At 47.5% G+C, this 18,214-nt stretch overlaps 1 protein-coding gene across 1 annotated transcript in view; it reads right to left on the reverse strand.

Moving 5' to 3' along the window:
* Nucleotides 1-18,214, reverse strand: part of TRAPPC3 (trafficking protein particle complex subunit 3) — a 99,675-nt gene that overhangs the window by 35,501 nt on the left and 45,960 nt on the right. The window contains exon 3 of the mRNA XM_078681179.1: nt 17,275-17,374. Coding sequence (XP_078537305.1) covers nt 17,275-17,374 — 100 coding nt within the window. The remainder of the gene's footprint in view (nt 1-17,274; nt 17,375-18,214) is intronic.

Raw genomic sequence — 18,214 nt, forward strand, 5'->3', positions numbered from 1 at the left:
AGATAAGAGTTTTATTTATTCTGATAACTGTTACTTGATGTAAGTTTGGCCTGGACTAATTGTATAAAGAAAAGCTTATGATGACAACACCCCTCAACCCACAATGTCCACTTATCTCTGGCTTCTGCTAAATTCATCAGCATGGCAGAGGGTATTTTATCATTGTCGATTAGACAGTGCAACAATTATAGGAATAACATAATATTTCTTAAGTAATCCAAACTGGTTTTTAAATCAAAGAGGCTAGCAGGAACAAGAGGTTAGAGACAGATTGTAAAACCATGTGGCGAAAGACTGAGTGTACCAGCTGGCTATCAATCTACCCCAGCTTCTAAATTAAATTCAGAAGACACAAAAACACAGACCAGAAACTCAGCAAAGCTTCAAGAGCCTGCATGCCAGATGGCCCTGCAAGAAGCTAAGACAGAAACACAACATGCTGTGGATTGGGCAGTCTTGCACAAGTACCTGCGCTCAGCTGGTATTACTTGGTAGATGTTTGTCTCCTGCTGTGATTGATATTACACTTAATTCTATGTCAGGACCGTAGGCGAGGATTATGCTCGGTCTTTCTTCGCATTTATTAACAATTTTCCAACAGCATCATTATTATTAAACAAACTACATTTCCCATAAAACCAGGGAAAAGAAAAAACAGTCTTTGAATAGTTCATTCACTATTTCCATGCCTCTCAGCCCATAAATCCAAATGCCACTTCCTGCACTTCCTCTTTTAAGTGCTTTTTCTTGTTCCCCTTATTTGGTGGTCTAATGATGTAAATTTGTGCTGTTATGGGGGTTGTGGGGGCGGAAATGTCATTTTCTTTTACAGATCCCCAGGTTTCACTGCGGGAACGCTGATGCGTTTCTTATGCAGTGGTTTCCCCCGGTCATGAGCGCGGTGCGGTCCTCTGCCCGCTAGAGGGCGCTCTCTGGGCGATGCGACTGTGAGCCCGGAGCGCGCTGCGGTCACAATTCAGTGTCAGCGCGTACTGGTCCTCACATACTGTCCGCGCCGTTTCTGTCTGCATAATCGCCCAGGTATCTGGGTCTGTATTTTTTCAAAAACACTTGTCAAACGCCCGCATCGCGGGTCGGTAGTGGTGCAGTGCACCTTTTGGGAGCTAACTCCTTACGCCCGGTTGACTCGGGTAGGTATTGTGCAGTGGGGGGCCTCAGGCCGTTTTTCCTCACGAGGACACCGGTTGCAGGCAGGAAGATCCCTTTGGATTAGTGGGAGCATAGGTGTCCTAGGGATTGGCTGCCCAGCTGAAAGTGGTGTCTTTAGCCCTTAAAAGTTTCCTGAGAGATCCTCAGCCAATATTGCCTCACGCTACGCGTGAGGGTGCTCCTTGGAGTTGCCCAGTGTGGTACTCACCTTTTTGTTGGTATTGTAGGCTTGTGGGTTGGTGAGCTACTATTATGGAACATGAATATTACGAGGAAGAAGACTCCCTCGCATACCTGCAATGGGATGATGAGTACTACAACAAGGTAGATAACTCAATTTACAGGGCGGTCACGGAGCTCATGACCCCGAAGGGGCAGCGACTGACTGACAAAATTGAGCAGTGACCCCTTCCCCCCCGGTGGATCCGACTTCCGCAGGAGCGTCAGGGTCAGCCCCAGTGGATGGTGTGGGACCCCCTTCCACTAAGAAGTGTGAAGGGGGGGTGGATACTGATGCGTTTGAGTGGTTAAAGCAAGTCTTCCTAGAGCATACAGCTCCTATTGTTCTTCCCCAAGATTCCCCCGCCCAGGGTGATGAACCCCAGACAATGTCGCCCCAAACATAGCAAGGGGACACCCCGGATAGTTCAGGCGATGAGGTGGGCTCCTCAAGGTCTTGGCGGCATTCGGGGTCTACTGACCTTCCGAAGGCGGGGATAGCGGATATGTTAGACCCAGATGACATTGTGCACCCCAGGTCAGCGGAATGGCTGCCCGCAGAGAAGGCGGCTTTGTATGTGGCGTCCCGCCTTTGGAAACCCTTGGAAAATGAGGCTAGGAGTAGGTTGAGAGCGGAATGTCCCCGACCGACATTGAATGGTAAGGTGTCAGTCACGCCCGTGATTGAAGGGCAGATGGCTACCTTTTTGGCGAAGTTCATAAAGGATCCCAAGAAAGGGATAGATCGTTCGTGGCGTGCATGCCAAGATAAATTGTTGAATGCCATCGGTCCAATGACAAAAATATTGGACATGGCGGAGGAGGCCTGTAGCTCGGGTTCCCTAATTGATCCGGAGGTTTTATCAGCTTGGGCGCAGCGCGCTATTTGTTTAATGCGCAATACGAACTGTGCTCTCTCTACAGAGAGGCGCAGATCACTCCTGATAAAAGTAGACCCCAAATTAGGTGATCTGGCATGCTCAGAGGCGGGGGCATCGGCTCAAGGGGGTTTGTTTGGCGAACCTTTTATTAAAGAATTAGGCAAATTCGTTGCCACGTTCACGTCCTTGGATAAGGCGCAGGCGAACATCAAGAGTCTTCACCCCTCGAGTTTTCCACGGGGCCAGTCGGGGCAGGTGCTCAGACCCAACATCCCCAGGGCAGGGGACAAGGCTCAAGACGCGGACAGTATCAGAATGACCAGAGATTCACCAACTTCTACCCGACCAGAGGGCAGCGCTTCCGCGGCCGGGGAGACTAGAGGCAATGACGGCAACGGGGAGTGTTTTGTGCGCAGCGCGCTTGCAAGTAGGGGGTCGACTGGCACAGTTTTTTCCCGCTTGGGAAGCTTTGACAGGGGATGCCTGGGTACTGCAAACTGTGAAAGGATTCCAGATAGAATTCTACGGTTGTCCCCGTCAAGATGTTCGTTCCCGTCCAATGGTTTTCTCTGTGGCAGATGCGTCCATGGTGGACGAGGAGGTGAATGAGTTGCTCCGCAAAAGGAGCAGTGTGTCGCATGGAGGTTCACCCCACAGGTTTCCTCAGCAACATTTTTTTGGTGGACAAGGCCGACGGGGGTCGGAGACCTGTCATCAACCTTTGAGAATTCAATGAGAGGCTGGTGTACAGGCACTTCAAAACGAAAGGTATCCATCTGCTTCGGGACGTCCTCCTGCCACTCGATTGGATGGTAAGGTTGGACTTGAAGGACGCGTACCTGGTGGTTCCAATCTTCCCTTCGCACAGCCGGTTCCTTCAGTTTCTTTGGCGAGGACAGGCTTACGAATTCCAGCGCCTTCCGTTCAGGCTTTCTTCAGCCCCATGGTGTTTCACCAAGGTCCTCAAGCTGGCAGTGGAATACCTGAGAGCGCACAGAGTCCGCTTGATCGTCTACTTGGACGATATTCTCATCCTAGCCCAGTGCCCCGTGCAGTTACGAGCTCACCTGCAGATGGCGTTACTGCAAGGTTTGGGGTTCGTAATCAACGAACAGAAATCCCTCCTAGTTCCGTGTCAGAAGGCGACCTTTCTAGGCTTTGTGATAGATTCCACCTCTGCTACGCTCAGTCTGCCCTCCAGGAAGGTGGCAAAGATCCGCCACGAATCCGTCAGACTTTAGTCAAGCAAGGGACGTCCTCGAGACAGACAGCCCATCTGGTAGGGCTCTTCTCGGCCTCTATTCAAGCTATTTTCCCGGGCCCTCTTCATTACCGGGCCCTGCAAAGCTTAAAGGCCCACCATCTGAGGAGAGGCTTGACGTACTCCCAAGTGGTTCCGCTGACAGACGATGTGCGCGAGGAGCTGGAGTGGTGGCTTTCCCACATGGAGGCCTGGAATGGGAGAGCGATCTTTGGTTCCGCCCCCGACTTGGTGATAGAGTCAGACGCAAGCCGGGCAGGCTGGGGAGCGCGGTGTGGGGAATTCTCCACCGGAGGAAGTTGGTCTGCTCAAGAACAGCAACTGCATATCAACTGCCTCGAACTTCTGGCGGGATCCTTTGCGGTCAGATATTGGACAAAGGACCGTGTGCAAGTGTCAGTGCTTCTGAAGATGGACAATGTGTCGTCAGTCAGGTATATCAATCGCCTGGGAGGCACCCGGTCCAAAGCCTTGGCGACTATGGCGAAACAGTTTTGGGAGTTTTGCCTCTCCAATCACATTTCAGTCATTGCAGAGTATCTCCCAGGGAAGGAGAACTTGGTGGCAGATTGGCACTCCTCCCACCTCCGGGACGCCAGTGTGTGGAAACTAGACCCTGAAATTTTCTGGTATCTGCAGGATAGTTGGGGTCCTTGCTCCATCGACCTCTTAGCCTGTCGCCTTGATCGCCAACTGCCCCGGTTCTTCAGTTGGAGGCCGGACCCGTTGGCGATCGCAGCAGATGCATTCAGCCAGGACTGGAGTCAGGCGAGTGGGTATGCATTTCCTCCCTTCTCCATGATCATTCGGGTGGCAGCTCAGGTCCGCCGACAGAGAGCTTTCGTGGTTCTGGTAACTCCGTTTAGTAGGTCGCAAGTGTGGTTTCCAGTTCTTCTGGAACTTTCTTGGGATTCTCCAAACCCACTCCTCCCAACTCCCAGTCTCCTGTTGAGTCCGGAGGGGGTTCCTCCCCGGTTGGTGGAGGAAGGATCGCTCCAGCTGATGGCGTGGCGGATTACAGGCAACTCGGGAGATTGCTGGGCCTTTCGAGGCACGCTGAGCTCTTACTGTCCGGAGCATGGGCAGACAGCACGTCAAAGCGTTACAGGTCGGCCTGTTGGTGTTTGCGACAGAAAGTGGATCCCGTGGTCGCAGAACTGACACAGGTTCTCAATTACCTGGCAGAGTTGGCCCAGAAGGGTCTGGCGTATAGGTAGGTGAACACGGTTCGCCCGGCAATTTCGGCAGGGCATGCCCCCGTGGATGGAGCCCCGTTGGGGGAACATCCCTTTGTCTGTAAATTGTTACGGGGCATTCTTTTATCATTGCCACCGGAACCCCGTTATTCCGTTCTTTGGAACGTGAATCAGGTTTCGAACCTCTTGTTGTCATGGCAGCCGAATCGTTACCTTTCTAGGAAGGAATTGTCGGCCAAATTGGCAATGTTGAGTCTCCGAAGCTCTGTGTGGTGCAATGCTTAAAAGCATATGAGGTTACCACGGAGGAAGTTCGTCCTCCGGGCGAGCGACAACTCTTGATAGCCCTCAGAAAGCCTTTCAGGGCAGTTTCCTCTCCCACTATAGCCCGTTGGGTGCGGTGGATAATGCAAGAGGCGGGCATTAATACAAGAGCTTTTGGTGCACACTCCGCTCGAGGTGCGATGGCTTCAAAGGCGTTCAGTCTGGGAGTGCATTTAGAAGACAATGAGGGCAGCGGACTGGTCATCGGATTCCACCTTTAAGAGGTTCTATTTTAAACCTCTGCTGCATATGGCCCAATTGGTCGTGCACAAGCTTTGAAGAAGCCTAATCCTCGCCTCCGGTCCTGACATAGAATAGAAATTTGCCTAGCTACGAGAAGGTAAGTTTCAATTCTATTAAGGACGCGGAGGCGAGGATTATCCCTCCCAGCAAGCGCGTTGGTTGCTGTCCCGCCCCTTATGGATGTAAGTAATTGATTTTCAATCTTTTGAATCTAATATGATTATGTATGGCGGGTTTTGTGAAATAAATGTTATCGATTATGAAACTAAAATATTGGCAAAGTTGTACTAGTCTTACATGGATTTAAGTTGACAATGAGATCTTGATCAGTGGTTGTTGGTTTCTTTCAGCAAACGAGAACATGAAACAGAATGCGTAACCATGGGAGAGATCCTCCAGCGAAGAAAGAGGAAGTGGCATATGGATTTATGGGCTGAGAGTCATGGAAATAGTGAATGGACTATTCAAAGACTGTTTTTTCTTTTCCCTGGTTTTAAGAGAAATGTAGTTTGTTTAATAATAATGATGAGCTGCTGTTGGAAAATTGTTATTAAATGAGAAGAAAGACCGAGCGTAATCCTCGCCTCCGCGTCCTTAATAGAATTGAAACTTACCTTCTCGTAGGCTAGGCAAATTTCTATTCTTGAATACTAGAAAGTATATCACGAATGCAACTGCATAAGATTTGACTGAGCCCAGCATGGACCATCACAGCACAAAGGAACAGCAATCAGCAACCGAAATTAAACAATCACACATCTCAAGATTAAAATCAATTGGAAGTAAAAAACAAAATTAAATTAACAACAAAAATATACAAATATTTATTTATATAGTTATTAATGAAATGCTCTAGTATACTGTGTGATTATTATGTCAGTTGTCTATGGAACATTGTTAGACTTGTCAGCCATAGAGTGGTCTTCCCCCAAAATGTTTGCCTTCTTCCTCCCTTTTTGCTGATCTTGTTTTTGCTGGCCGTAGGACTCTGTGCACTATACCACTGCTGCCCAGTGCTAAAGTGCATGCACTCAGTCCTTAAAACATGGTAACATTGGCTTATCCCCAAATGTAATATTTAATTTACTTATTAATCCCTAGTAATGTGGTACTACGTGTAGCCAGGTCCTGTGAATTAAATACTGCTAGGAGGCCTGCAGCACGGATTGTGCTCTCCAATTAAGTAGCCCTTTAAGCACATCTACGGCCAGCCATTGTTGCCTGTGTGTACAGTTTAAACTGCCATTTCGACCTGGCAAAGTAAACCTTTTGCCAGGCTCAAACATTCCTTTTTATTACAGGTCACTCCCTAAGGCAGGCCCTTGACAGCCTAGGGGGAGGGTGCAATGTATTTAAAAAGTAGGATGTGTAATTTATGTTTTACATTTATTGGTAGTGAAAAACTCTTAAATTCGTTTTTCACAACTGCAAGGCCTACCTCTCGCATAGGATAACATTGGCGTTACCTTATTGCATTTATTAAGCTGTAATTTTCAAATGGGAACAGGTAATCAGTTCATGTTTGGTGTCTTTGGAATTGTAATGGAAAATCCTGGCAGGATGGGAGGGAGGAACAGGAAGCAGCCCTACTTGCACTTGAATAGGTTCCTGCAGCAGTTCCTGTGGCCATACTGCAAACAATCCCACAGTGTCCTTTTCTATCTAAAGCCAAGACTGCAGAACCTTTCTTCCATACACTTCTGGACCTGTAGATACTCTGCCAGTAAGAAGGACCGCTGGGCTGCTAACAGGACTGCCACTCTGCTGTACTGGTCCTTTGAAGGAACTTCTGCCCTGCTGTGCTGCTGTGCTAATGTGCTGCCTGCTGCCCTCCTGCCTGGGTGAGAAGGACAGGACCTGCATCTATCGAACCCAGGACCCCAAAGTAATTACTGTCTGGCCTCCTGACTTGAGCCTCAGGGACAGAAGGCTCCAACAACCTTGACCCCCACCTGGACACTGCATTCTGTGAATGTACCCTGCCAGGTGGTGCCACCCCAGTCCTGGACACTTGGAAGTGGGCCAAAGGTTCTCTGCCACCCTCTGTTGATCCAGCAGAACTGACATCTCTGCTGTGGGGTGCAACCCCCAGCAGAACAGACGCTTCGCCACTGCTGCATGGATCGGTTAAGTCGCAAAGACCTGTATCACCTAGCAGCCCGTCGCCTCATCGGAACCTCCTATACGACACCTCCTCAGTAGAGGCCCTTGTATCCCTCATCGACGGAAGGCTCAGCGAAGAGGCCGGACTCCACATCGCAGCCTCGCAGCTCCATGGAACTGAAGCATCGCCCCCCTCTCCTCCCAACTACGCACTGCATGCCAGACATCAGACTTCGCTTCGTAAGACCTCGAATTGGATCCTCGACAGCGTAGGACCTCCCACTGCAGCCTCAATGCATCTCAGAACCGGCACATCACCCCAACTATGCCAGCTGCGGTACCTCCATGGGAGCGGAGGAGCGCCACCCCCCTCCCCACACAGATGCAGCAAGCTGTAAAAATAAAAATGGTAATGAAAGGGTTTTATTATCGTTTTAGTTTTCCGGCTTTCTGCTGAACTGAGAGGGCAGGACGGGCCAGCGCGTCATTGCTGCTGATTGGCAGCAATGACAAGTGGCCCTTTCAGTGTGAATTGAGCATGTCGGTTTGGGCAGCTACATTATTATGGCAAACAGACAAGCGCAATTCCACCTCTCCAATGTGCTGTCATAGACAGCCAGGTTGGAGAGCAGGCATAGGCCTTCAGTACTCTTCAGAGCGCTGAAGCAGCCTGTTCCAGCCAATCCAGACACTTCTTTCATGCAGCATGAGAGCAGTGTCTGGATTGGATAAGGAGCTGCGTGACTTCCCGCTGGAGGAGTCCGGAGCAGGCTGGAGGAGTCCAGAGCCGCAGGAGAACAACAAGGACAGGACGTGCTGCAGGCTGAAAAGGTAAGTTCATCTTAAAAAAAAATAATATAAAATATAAAATGTGTATTTTTTATTTTATCTATGTTGACCTACCATTTTCGTGGGTCACCAACCAACACCAACCGCCTACATCTCCTATGCCAGACTACGCATCACAAGCCCTCATCGACGGTACCTTTGATGAAGACACACCACCTCCCACTGCATCTCGGAACCAATGCATTGCTTCAGCTGTGTGTCACATCTTTGCAGCGGACCCTTGCAATGCTCCACAAACCAGGATTTAAGGTACTTTGTTCAGCTGGCCTAACTGGGTCTTTGTAGCCGGCCCGAGCTCCATCACGGTCAGCTGAACTTGTGACTTTATTTCAGTCCGACGCGACAAGATATTCACAGTTGGCACAATATTTTACTAAAATCTTTAAACTTGCGTATCTCCAGTTCTGCTTGATTGTATGTTTGTCCTGTTGGTCTTCTTTTATTCAATAAAAATTACTCTATCCTTTTGTGGTGTATTTTTACTGTGTTACTGTTTGAAATGTTGCACATTGCATCCGAGTTGAGGCTGATTTCTCTATGCCAAGATACCTGAGGGTTGAGCATAGGTTAATTCAGGGTTTGCTTGTGATGTCAACCTGAGAAGAATAGTGGTTACTGCTTGAGAAGGGTTTCACCCACCTCAACCAGTAACCAGTAACCCGATTGCTTACAAAGGTGCACCTGCATTTTCTTAATTACAATCCAAATATCGATGACAGCTGTAGGCCTTGGAAACTATTTTACAACTGAGATATTAAGAAAATAGCATCTCTTTTAAGCCCCAGTCTGTTTAGAATGGAATGCTTATATGAAAAAGATGGTTATCTCACACCAGCTTCAGTGCATCTAAATTGAATAATAAAACAATTCCACAGCAGACAGCATGTTTCTGCACGGGTTGGAACGGTTGTGCATAAGACTGTTCAAAATTGTGCGAATTGTTTTGGAAATTTGTCCAAGAAATTGCAAGACTATGATTTTAGGGCTAAATTTATGCATACATCAATTGCCTTTTCACATGAAGCAAACTTTGCGCAAAAACAGGCAAACAAGACAGTGGTAGGAGACTGGTTCAGGCAAAAACTGTTGAAGACATTTTTATGGAAACGTGTCTCCCGCTGGCCAAACAATGCAAAACCTCATAATGGAAATTTTGGGAAAATGTTGCCAAATTTGCATAACCTGAATTTCACCAGGCCTAGTTGCATTCTAGGTTAGGAACGGTCCACTGCTAATTTCAATAGGAAAATATGCATCTTAAAGCATGTGAATAAGGATGTTTTCATGAAAAAGCAGAGAGGTTCTATTTCTCCAAGAGGTATAAAAAAAGAAGGGGAAGCAAAATATTTTGCTTTATGGGGACAGATTTATGCAAGTAAATATCAAATGATAAGCTTGCATATTCCATGGAATTCTCTGCAACTTGCCCGATTGCACTCTGCTCTATAGGTTTTATAAAGTACTCACAAGCTCACTTCCTCCAGATTTAGGATGAACTGCAGCAATCAAATACTGCTTTCGTTGGCAGTTGGTTCATGCCTTTAGAAACTGTGGTAAAATAATTTCTGGAGTTTAAACGGTTTAATCTTGTAATTAAATTGTGTTATATAAACGGGAAAGTAGGGCACTACGATACCCTGAGACGGTCTGTTCTTTAGGAAAAATGCAAAAAAAAAGGCACTAAAAGTTCCAGGAAAAAGAATGAAGAATCTTTTTAGTAGACCTGGCCAGCAAGGCTCTCCAATGTCAATAACTGGCGGTCTACGCTTTTATAAGACATCAAACAACAAGGCCTATCCTTCATCACTCGAGGTTTTACAGTTGGTGAAGTCAAAGTGGGAAAGGAAATGTATTTATTCATACGTATTTATATAGCAAAGACCTAGCCACAAGGACAAGCTTAACATAGAATAAGGTAAAAGTAAATTTATAGTGGCATGGAATATAAGAGAGACAGTGATAACATTAAAAACATATCAATATAAATATTCACTTAAAAAAACACAGGTTACAGTGATATTATAGCTAGGAAAGAACATTAAAAATACCTTAGAAATTCACTGAAAAAAAACAAAGGTTATAGTTAGGCTCAGATTTCACTTGTACAAAACCAGTGAAAATCAGCAGTTATAGTTATCTGAGCTAACTATAACTTACGCCCCTGCAGTGCACCGCTTATGACCTCACATATTACATCACTCATGACATGGTCAGTGACATCATTGATATCACGAATTACATCATCCAGTAAGTGCAAGTGTTTCGTAAACGTTTCTGAGAGTTAAAGATATATACTAAGCCACTGCATAAATGATTAATATTCTTTTTGTACTACTAATGAGCGATACGGTTTCTAATATATTTCAATTGAGTGGCACTGTGACTGTATCAGTGTGGGAGTAGGTGTCTGAGTGGGTGAATGCTTGGGTGTGTGAGTAGCTGTGTTGGTGAGTGAATGTATTTGTATTGTATTGTATTTTGTATTTGTAAAGCGCAGCATTCATCCCGAAGGACATCACGGAGCTGGGAAGCATGCAATGTAGCGTAAGAGACAGAATGTTTGATTTCGTCATAGGTTGTTGGTAAAGTCTAACCTAGACAGGCTCAATTAGGAAGTCAGATAATGCAGTCCTGTGTGAGTGGCTGTATGGGTGGGTGTGTGAGTGTGCGTGAGTGGATGTATGGGTAAGTGAGTGGCTGTTTGACTGTGTAGATAGGTAAGTAAGTGGGTGTGTCAGTGGCTGTTGCACAATATGTATTTGTGAGTGGCTGTATAGACGAGTGAGTGGGCGTGTGAGTGATTGGACTGATGTGTGAATGGGTATTTAAGTGGCTTTGTGAATGAGTTAATGAATGTGCGAGTGGTTGTATGGATGAGTGAGTAGCTCTGTTTGAGTAGCTGTACGAGTGGCTGTATGGGTGAGTGAGTGGTTGAGAGTGTGAATTGGTATGCGAGTGGTTGAGAGTGTGAATTGGTATGCGAGTGGTTGAGAGTGTGAATTGGTATGCGAGTGGTTGAGAGTGTGAATTGGTATGCGAGTGGTTGAGAGTGTGAATTGGTATGCGAGTGGTTGAGAGTGTGAATTGGTATGCGAGTGGTTGCATGTGCTGTATGGGTATGTGAGGGGCTGTATGGGTGTGTGAGGGGCTGTGTGGGTGTGTGAGGGGCTGTGTGGGTGTGTGAGGGGCTGTGTGGGTGTGTGAGGGGCTGTGTGGGTGTGTCAGGGGCTGTGTGGGGCTGTGAGGGGCTGTGTGGGTGTGTGAGGGGCTGTGTGGGGCTGTGAGGGGCTGTGAGGGGCTGTATGGGTCTGTGGGGGGCTGTATGGGTCTGTGGGGGGCTGTATGGGTCTGTGGGGGGCTGTATGGGTCTGTGGGGGGCTGTATGGGTCTGTGGGGGGCTGTATGGGTCTGTGGGGGGCTGTATGGGTCTGTGGGGGGCTGTATGGGTCTGTGAGGGGCTGTATGGGTCTGTGAGGGGCTGTATGGGTCTGTGAGGGGCTGTATGGGTCTGTGAGGGGCTGTATGGGTCTGTGAGGGGCTGTATGGGTCTGTGAGGGGCTGTATGGGTCTGTGAGGGGCTGTATGGGTCTGTGAGGGGCTGTATGGGTCTGTGAGGGGCTGTATGGGTCTGTGAGGGGCTGTATGGGTCTGTGAGGGGCTGTATGGGTCTGTGAGGGGCTGTATGGGTCTGTGAGGGGCTGTATGGGTCTGTGAGGGGCTGTATGGGTCTGTGAGGGGCTGTATGGGTCTGTGAGGGGCTGTATGGGTCTGTGAGGGGCTGTATGGGTCTGTGAGGGGCTGTATGGGTCTGTGAGGGGCTGTATGGGTCTGTGAGGGGCTGTATGGGTCTGTGAGGGGCTGTATGGGTCTGTGAGGGGCTGTATGGGTCTGTGAGGGGCTGTATGGGTCTGTGAGGGGCTGTATGGGTCTGTGAGGGGCTGTATGGGTCTGTGAGGGGCTGTATGGGTCTGTGAGGGGCTGTATGGGTCTGTGAGGGGCTGTATGGGTCTGTGAGGGGCTGTATGGGTCTGTGAGGGGCTGTATGGGTCTGTGAGGGGCTGTATGGGTCTGTGAGGGGCTGTATGGGTCTGTGAGGGGCTATATGGGTCTGTGAGGGGCTATATGGGTCTGTGAGGGGCTATATGGGTCTGTGAGGGGCTATATGGGTCTGTGAGGGGCTATATGGGTCTGTGAGGGCTATATGGGTCTGTGAGGGCTATATGGGTCTGTGAGGGGCTATATGGGTCTGTGAGGGGCTATATGGGTCTGTGAGGGGCTATATGGGTCTGTGAGGGGCTATATGGGTCTGTGAGGGGCTATATGGGTCTGTGAGGGGCTATATGGGTCTGTGAGGGGCTATATGGGTCTGTGAGGGGCTATATGGGTCTGTGAGGGGCTATATGGGTCTGTGAGGGGCTATATGGGTCTGTGAGGGGCTATATGGGTCTGTGAGGGGCTATATGGGTCTGTGAGGGGCTATATGGGTCTGTGAGGGGGCTATATGGGTCTATGAGGGGGTGAAGGGCTGTATGGGTCTGTGAGGGGCTATATGGGTCTGTGAGGGGGTATTATGGGTCCTTCGGGGGTATACGAGTGTTTTTTGTGGCTGTGTGAGAGTGGGTGTGTGAGAGGTGGTATGGCAAGCGAGTGGTTCTGTAGATGATGTCAGCAGTGAAGTAATTTGAGAAGCCATCAATGATGTCATCAATGATGTCATCAGTGATGTCATGGACAATGTCATCAGTGATGTAATATGTGAGGTCATAAGCAATGAACTGCGGAGGCGTAAGTTATATTTGGCTTAGGTAACTATAAATGCTGAATTTCACTGGTATTGTATGAGTGAAATCCGAGCCTAACTATGACATCCCTGTAACCTTTGATTTTTCAGTGAATTCTTAAGGATTTTTACATTTAATTTCCTAACAGTAAGTTGTAACCTTTGAGAGTGGGTGTGTGAGTGGCTGTATAGGTGTGTGTGTGTGTGTGAGTGGCTGTATAGGTGTGTGTGTGTGAGTGGCTGTATAGGTGTGTGTGTGTGAGTGGCTGTATAGGTGCGTGTGTGAGTGGCTGTATAGGTGCGTGTCTGTCTGTCTGTGTCTGTCTGTCTGTCTGTGTAAATGGATGTAGGGGTGCCTGTGTGGATCTGTGAGTGAGTGCGTGAGTGTCGGGGCGGGTCTGTGAGTGGGTGTGTGAGTGAGTATCTGGGTGGGTGGGTCTGTGAGTGGGTGCATGAGTGTCTGAGCAGGTCTGTGAGTGTGTGCATGAGCATCTGAGTGGGTCTCTGACTGTAGGCATGAGTATCTGTATGTGTCTGTGACTGTGACTGAGTGCGTGAGTGTCTGAGTCGGTGTGTGTGAGTGACTGCAGGACTCTGAGTGGGTTTGTGACTGGGTTTGAGTCTCTGACTGGGTGTGTGAGTAGGTATGTGAGCCTCTCAATGGGTGTCAGTGGGTGCATAAGTGCCTGAGTCAATTAATCTATCAGTATTTGTGCACACTGCCATCTCTAGGGGCATCTGTGTGTTTTGGCACTGTGACTCAGTCGAAAAACCAGGTCTTGAGCTTCTTTCTGAACTCTGCCAGCGAGGGAGCTGTTCAAAGGTGGAAGAGTAGAACAATGCAGGCATTGGCAGCAATGTATGATGTAGGTGAAGGAGCGGCCCCTGCTGCAACTGCAGTGGATGCGGGGGGCATGAGTGGGCGAGTTAGGCAGACTACAGGTGTCTTGCGGGCAGGTGAAAGTACAGTTGATGGTTGATGTAAGCTAGTGTTTGGTTGTGAAGTGCTTTATAGGTGTATGTGAGGATTTTGAACCAGTATCTCTTCTGGGTGGGAAGCCAGTAGAGGTCTTGGAGGTGAGGGGGGTGACGTGGGTCAGTTTGGGGAGGTCAAGGATGAGTCTAGCTGCTGTGTTCTGTATTGTCTGGAATACTTTGAGAGTTGGGTGGAGATTCAAACATACAGAGTGTTGCCATAGTCCAGATGGGTGGTGACGAGGGCCTGCGTGACGATCTTGCTGGTGCTGATAGAGATCAATCTAAAGATTCTGTGAAGCATGCGGAGGGTGTGGAAGCACGAGGAGGCGACTGCGTTGACTTTTCATTTCATTATCAGTTATCCATCAAGGATGATGCCAAAGTTGCATGCGTGGTCTGTCGGTGTGGACGTTGGTCCGAGTTCTGCACCAGCTGTGGTCCCATGCAGGGTGTTCTTCCCGAAGATCAGTACTTCTGTTTTACCGGAGTTGCGCTTGATGCAGCTGTCTCTCATCCATTTGATAACGTCTGTCATGGCGCTGCGGAAGTTAGTTTTGGCATTAGTGGGGTCCTCAGTGACTTAGAGAATGGGTTGAGTGTCACGGGCAAAGAAGATTATGTTGAGGCCGTGGGATAGGATGACAACCGCAGGGGTCATGTAAATTTTGACTAGGGTGGTGCCAGGGGATGATCCTTGGGGTACGCCGCAGGTGATGGCCTTGGGTGCGAAGGAGCAGCGAGGCAAATGGATGCACCATGTGCATCTGAGAGGAAAGAGGTACTGCATTGGAGGGCGTTTTGCTGTTTGCTGGCAGTGTGGAGTCTGTCAATGAAGGTGTGGAGGGAGACAGTGTCAAACATAGTCGAGAGATCGAGGAGCATCAGGGCACCAGTTTCTCTGCATTCCCGGAAAGATCTGATGTCATCGGTGGCAGCGAGCAGCGAGCAGCGTGGTCTAAGTGCTGTGGTTGGCACAGAATCCAGATTGTGAGGCATTGACTAGTTGGTTGAGTTCCAGATGTCTGTCGAACTGTTGGTTGCTTGCTTTCTCGAGTACATTAGCCAGAAAGGGGAGCATGGAGATGGGTTGGTACTTTTTGAGATCCCTGTAGTCGGCCGAGGGCTTTTCCAGGAGGGGTCTGATCTCTGCGTATTTCATCCATCCGGAAAGGTTGCTGTGGAGATGGAGGTTTGGAGGATGCTGGTGAGAGCTGTGCTGATGGGGTTCGTTCCAAGGTTGAAGGACTGGTGGGGGTAGGGGTAAGAGAGTGCTGTGGAGTGGATAGACGACATGATGGGATGGTGCAATGAGCTAAAAAACGGTGTTGGATCTAGCCCTGATCTCTTGACTGGGTGAGAGTACTCTGCTTAATTCAGAGACTCTGTCCATCACCACCCCTTGTTGTAAATAAGTGGAGTGGATAGACGACATGATGGCAGAGGTAGTCTGCACAGTGAGTGGAGGCCAGGTGGTTAGCGCTCGGCTGGTGATTGCTGGTAGCTTGAGGTTGTCGAGACTGAGGGTGGTGGGTTGGGGGTGAAGTTGTTGTAGATAGTTGCTATCTTGCTGTGGGTGTAGTTCAATAGGGAGTTTCAGAGTTCTTGGGAGGGGTGAATGGTGTTCTCTGTGGCTGGAGGGTTGGTGAATTCCTTGACAATCTTCTTCCTTACCGTTGTTGGCTGCGGTATCGATGTTGTCAGCGATGGCTGATTTCTTGCCTTCCTTGGTGTGCAGATGGGTAGATGCTAAGGGCTGCTTTGCGGGCGGCTATGTCAGAGGGGTCCTTGGAAGCTCGCCATCGCTTTGTGAGATGGTAGCAGTTGCCCTTCGCAGTTTTGTGCTCTGGGGTGTACGAGCTGTCTTGAGTAGGTCTGTGAATGGGTGCATGACTGAGTGTGGCTTAAGGCCGAAATAAAGTATATCTATTACTATAAGGAAACCAAAACATGTTTTTTCTATGGGAACACAATCCTAATGTGTAGTTATAGTTATGCCAGACTTCCCATAAGAAAGAATTCTTTTTTTGTTTTCTTAACTTTTGCACCAATTGACAAATCTGCATGAAACACTACAAAAAAAAAAGTTCATCCACTTTGGCTTCTTCATGGAACGTTTTGAGCTGATCCCTGAAGCAGGGGCCAAGACAAAAAGGGTGAGGAGGGACACACAAAAGTGTGATTTCCCATTTTTATTCCCAATGGAAAGCTTATTATCTGATACGAAAAAAATGGAGGCGCAGAATTACACCAAACTTGTATAAAGTTAGAACTTTACTCAGAGAGTGCTTTTTGTGAGTCGGTGTTAATCCATTCCGCCATTTTCGAGAAATTAGAGTTTAAAGAGGGGCCAGGGTGAGGGATGAAGGGGTTAAATCTTAGAAAAAGTTACGAGATACCCTATCCGTTGGGTACCCCAATACTTGTGCCACAAACAAATTTTTAAAAGCGGGTGCTTTTACGCCAGTCGGTCATTTAAGTACAGGTAACAAATCGATGTGTTTGGCTGTACGCAACACTGGAGAATATGTTTTGGCTGCAGTCGACTTAAGTTCTGAAAAAAACTTTCAAAAGGACCAATAAGGGAGCAGGGTGAGCACACCCTGACCCCAAGGCTACTAACAAGTCATAACTGATATAATGTGTTAGGTTATAAGTAGTGCATGGTGGGACTCAAGTTATAGTTAGTTTACTAAACTATAACTAGCGAATTTCCGTAGTTTTTCGTCTTTTCATTGCAAATTCTAATCCCATTTCAGCACTCACCTATTAACGTCACCTTTGGGTTTTTTCTGTATATTTATTGGTTTTTAAAAAAAATGGTTTTTTTTAAATGTTAAATCTTATTACGAAACTTTACTATAAAATCAATTCAACCTTTGTTTTTTCAGTGACAAAATGTGCTACAGAAGAATATATAGGCATAATAGGGATTGTGGTGGGAAATGTTTCTCTAGACAAAGCGTATTGTATGCATCCATCCAGTTCCGATGAAAGCACATATTTTTTGTTATCTCTTTGGAGATCACATACAATCCAAGCCCACTTGAGATAACTGGAGCATCTCAGGGTCAATCATCTGCCAGACTGGCCTTTTGGTAAAATAAGTTGCATTCATAATTTAGCTATCGGTATTGTACAACAAAGGTGGCTATCCCATGACTGCAGAAAATAGATGTAGGTATAAGACCTGTCTAGAAAAAAAACAAATTCACATTTTTAAAAACCTTTCAAAGCATTGAACATCACTTCTGGTGAATGTCCCATTATTACCTTGGCTATGACATCAGCAGTTTCCCGGAAATCATGACATCGACCGACGCTGGACCGAGCCAGGAAATCTTCTATTAACCGCACACCTATGTTGTAGCCCCTGTTATGAGGAGAAACCATGGATGAGTGATGCACATGTTACCCAGACATTAAATCGTGCTGAAAGTAGCCCCTCTAATTAAAAGGGTCAAATAACACGAAGGCTAACATGATCAGTTTATGAGATTGGGATATTCTTTATACATCTTCGAATATAGAGATTAGTGGGAAAATGACTAAATTTGCCAATGATCTGCAATCGCCGCTGCAGTGGCAAATCACCATTAATGGCCTTTCGACTCACCAAAGGTAGAGGTTTCCCATTTGTAATGAGTAAGCAAGCCCTGAAGGACAGCTTCAACTACGTGAATGTAAACTCAGCCACAGGAGTGCTCCTCCACCAGTCAAGAGAACCGCTAAATGGTCCCTCCTAAGGCTCTTTGCTTAATGATACTTTTTCTTTTAATTGAAGCCCCTGTACCTTTAAACTCTGAAAGGCGAATAGGCTTGCAACTGTGAACTTTGGTGAACATTTGTAACACATTTCAATGTTTGAAACATCACCGGACAATTACCTTCTACAACTCACTGGCTCCAGAGTTAGCAGTTCTCAAAATGTAGGTGGAAAGGAACCGAATTATGCTGCACAGCCATACTAGTAGCAGAATTTATGCAAATACAGATAACAGAACTCAACATGACGAAAACATCGGGTCTGCCTAATTTTAAAATTAATGGCATTCTCCTGGCTGATGAATGCACCCTAGCAAATGACTTGCACAAAATGATTGAAGGCTGTTTTAATTCTGGATCGCTGTGATCATCCTGTTTTTACCAAAATGGTTCCCTTTGGGAGTCTCAATCTCGTAATTTTTTGGGGACTGCCATTTCTAGACCAACC

Source organism: Lissotriton helveticus, chromosome 3_1 (assembly GCF_964261635.1).
Source record: "Lissotriton helveticus chromosome 3_1, aLisHel1.1, whole genome shotgun sequence".
Taxonomy (NCBI): domain Eukaryota; kingdom Metazoa; phylum Chordata; class Amphibia; order Caudata; family Salamandridae; genus Lissotriton; species Lissotriton helveticus.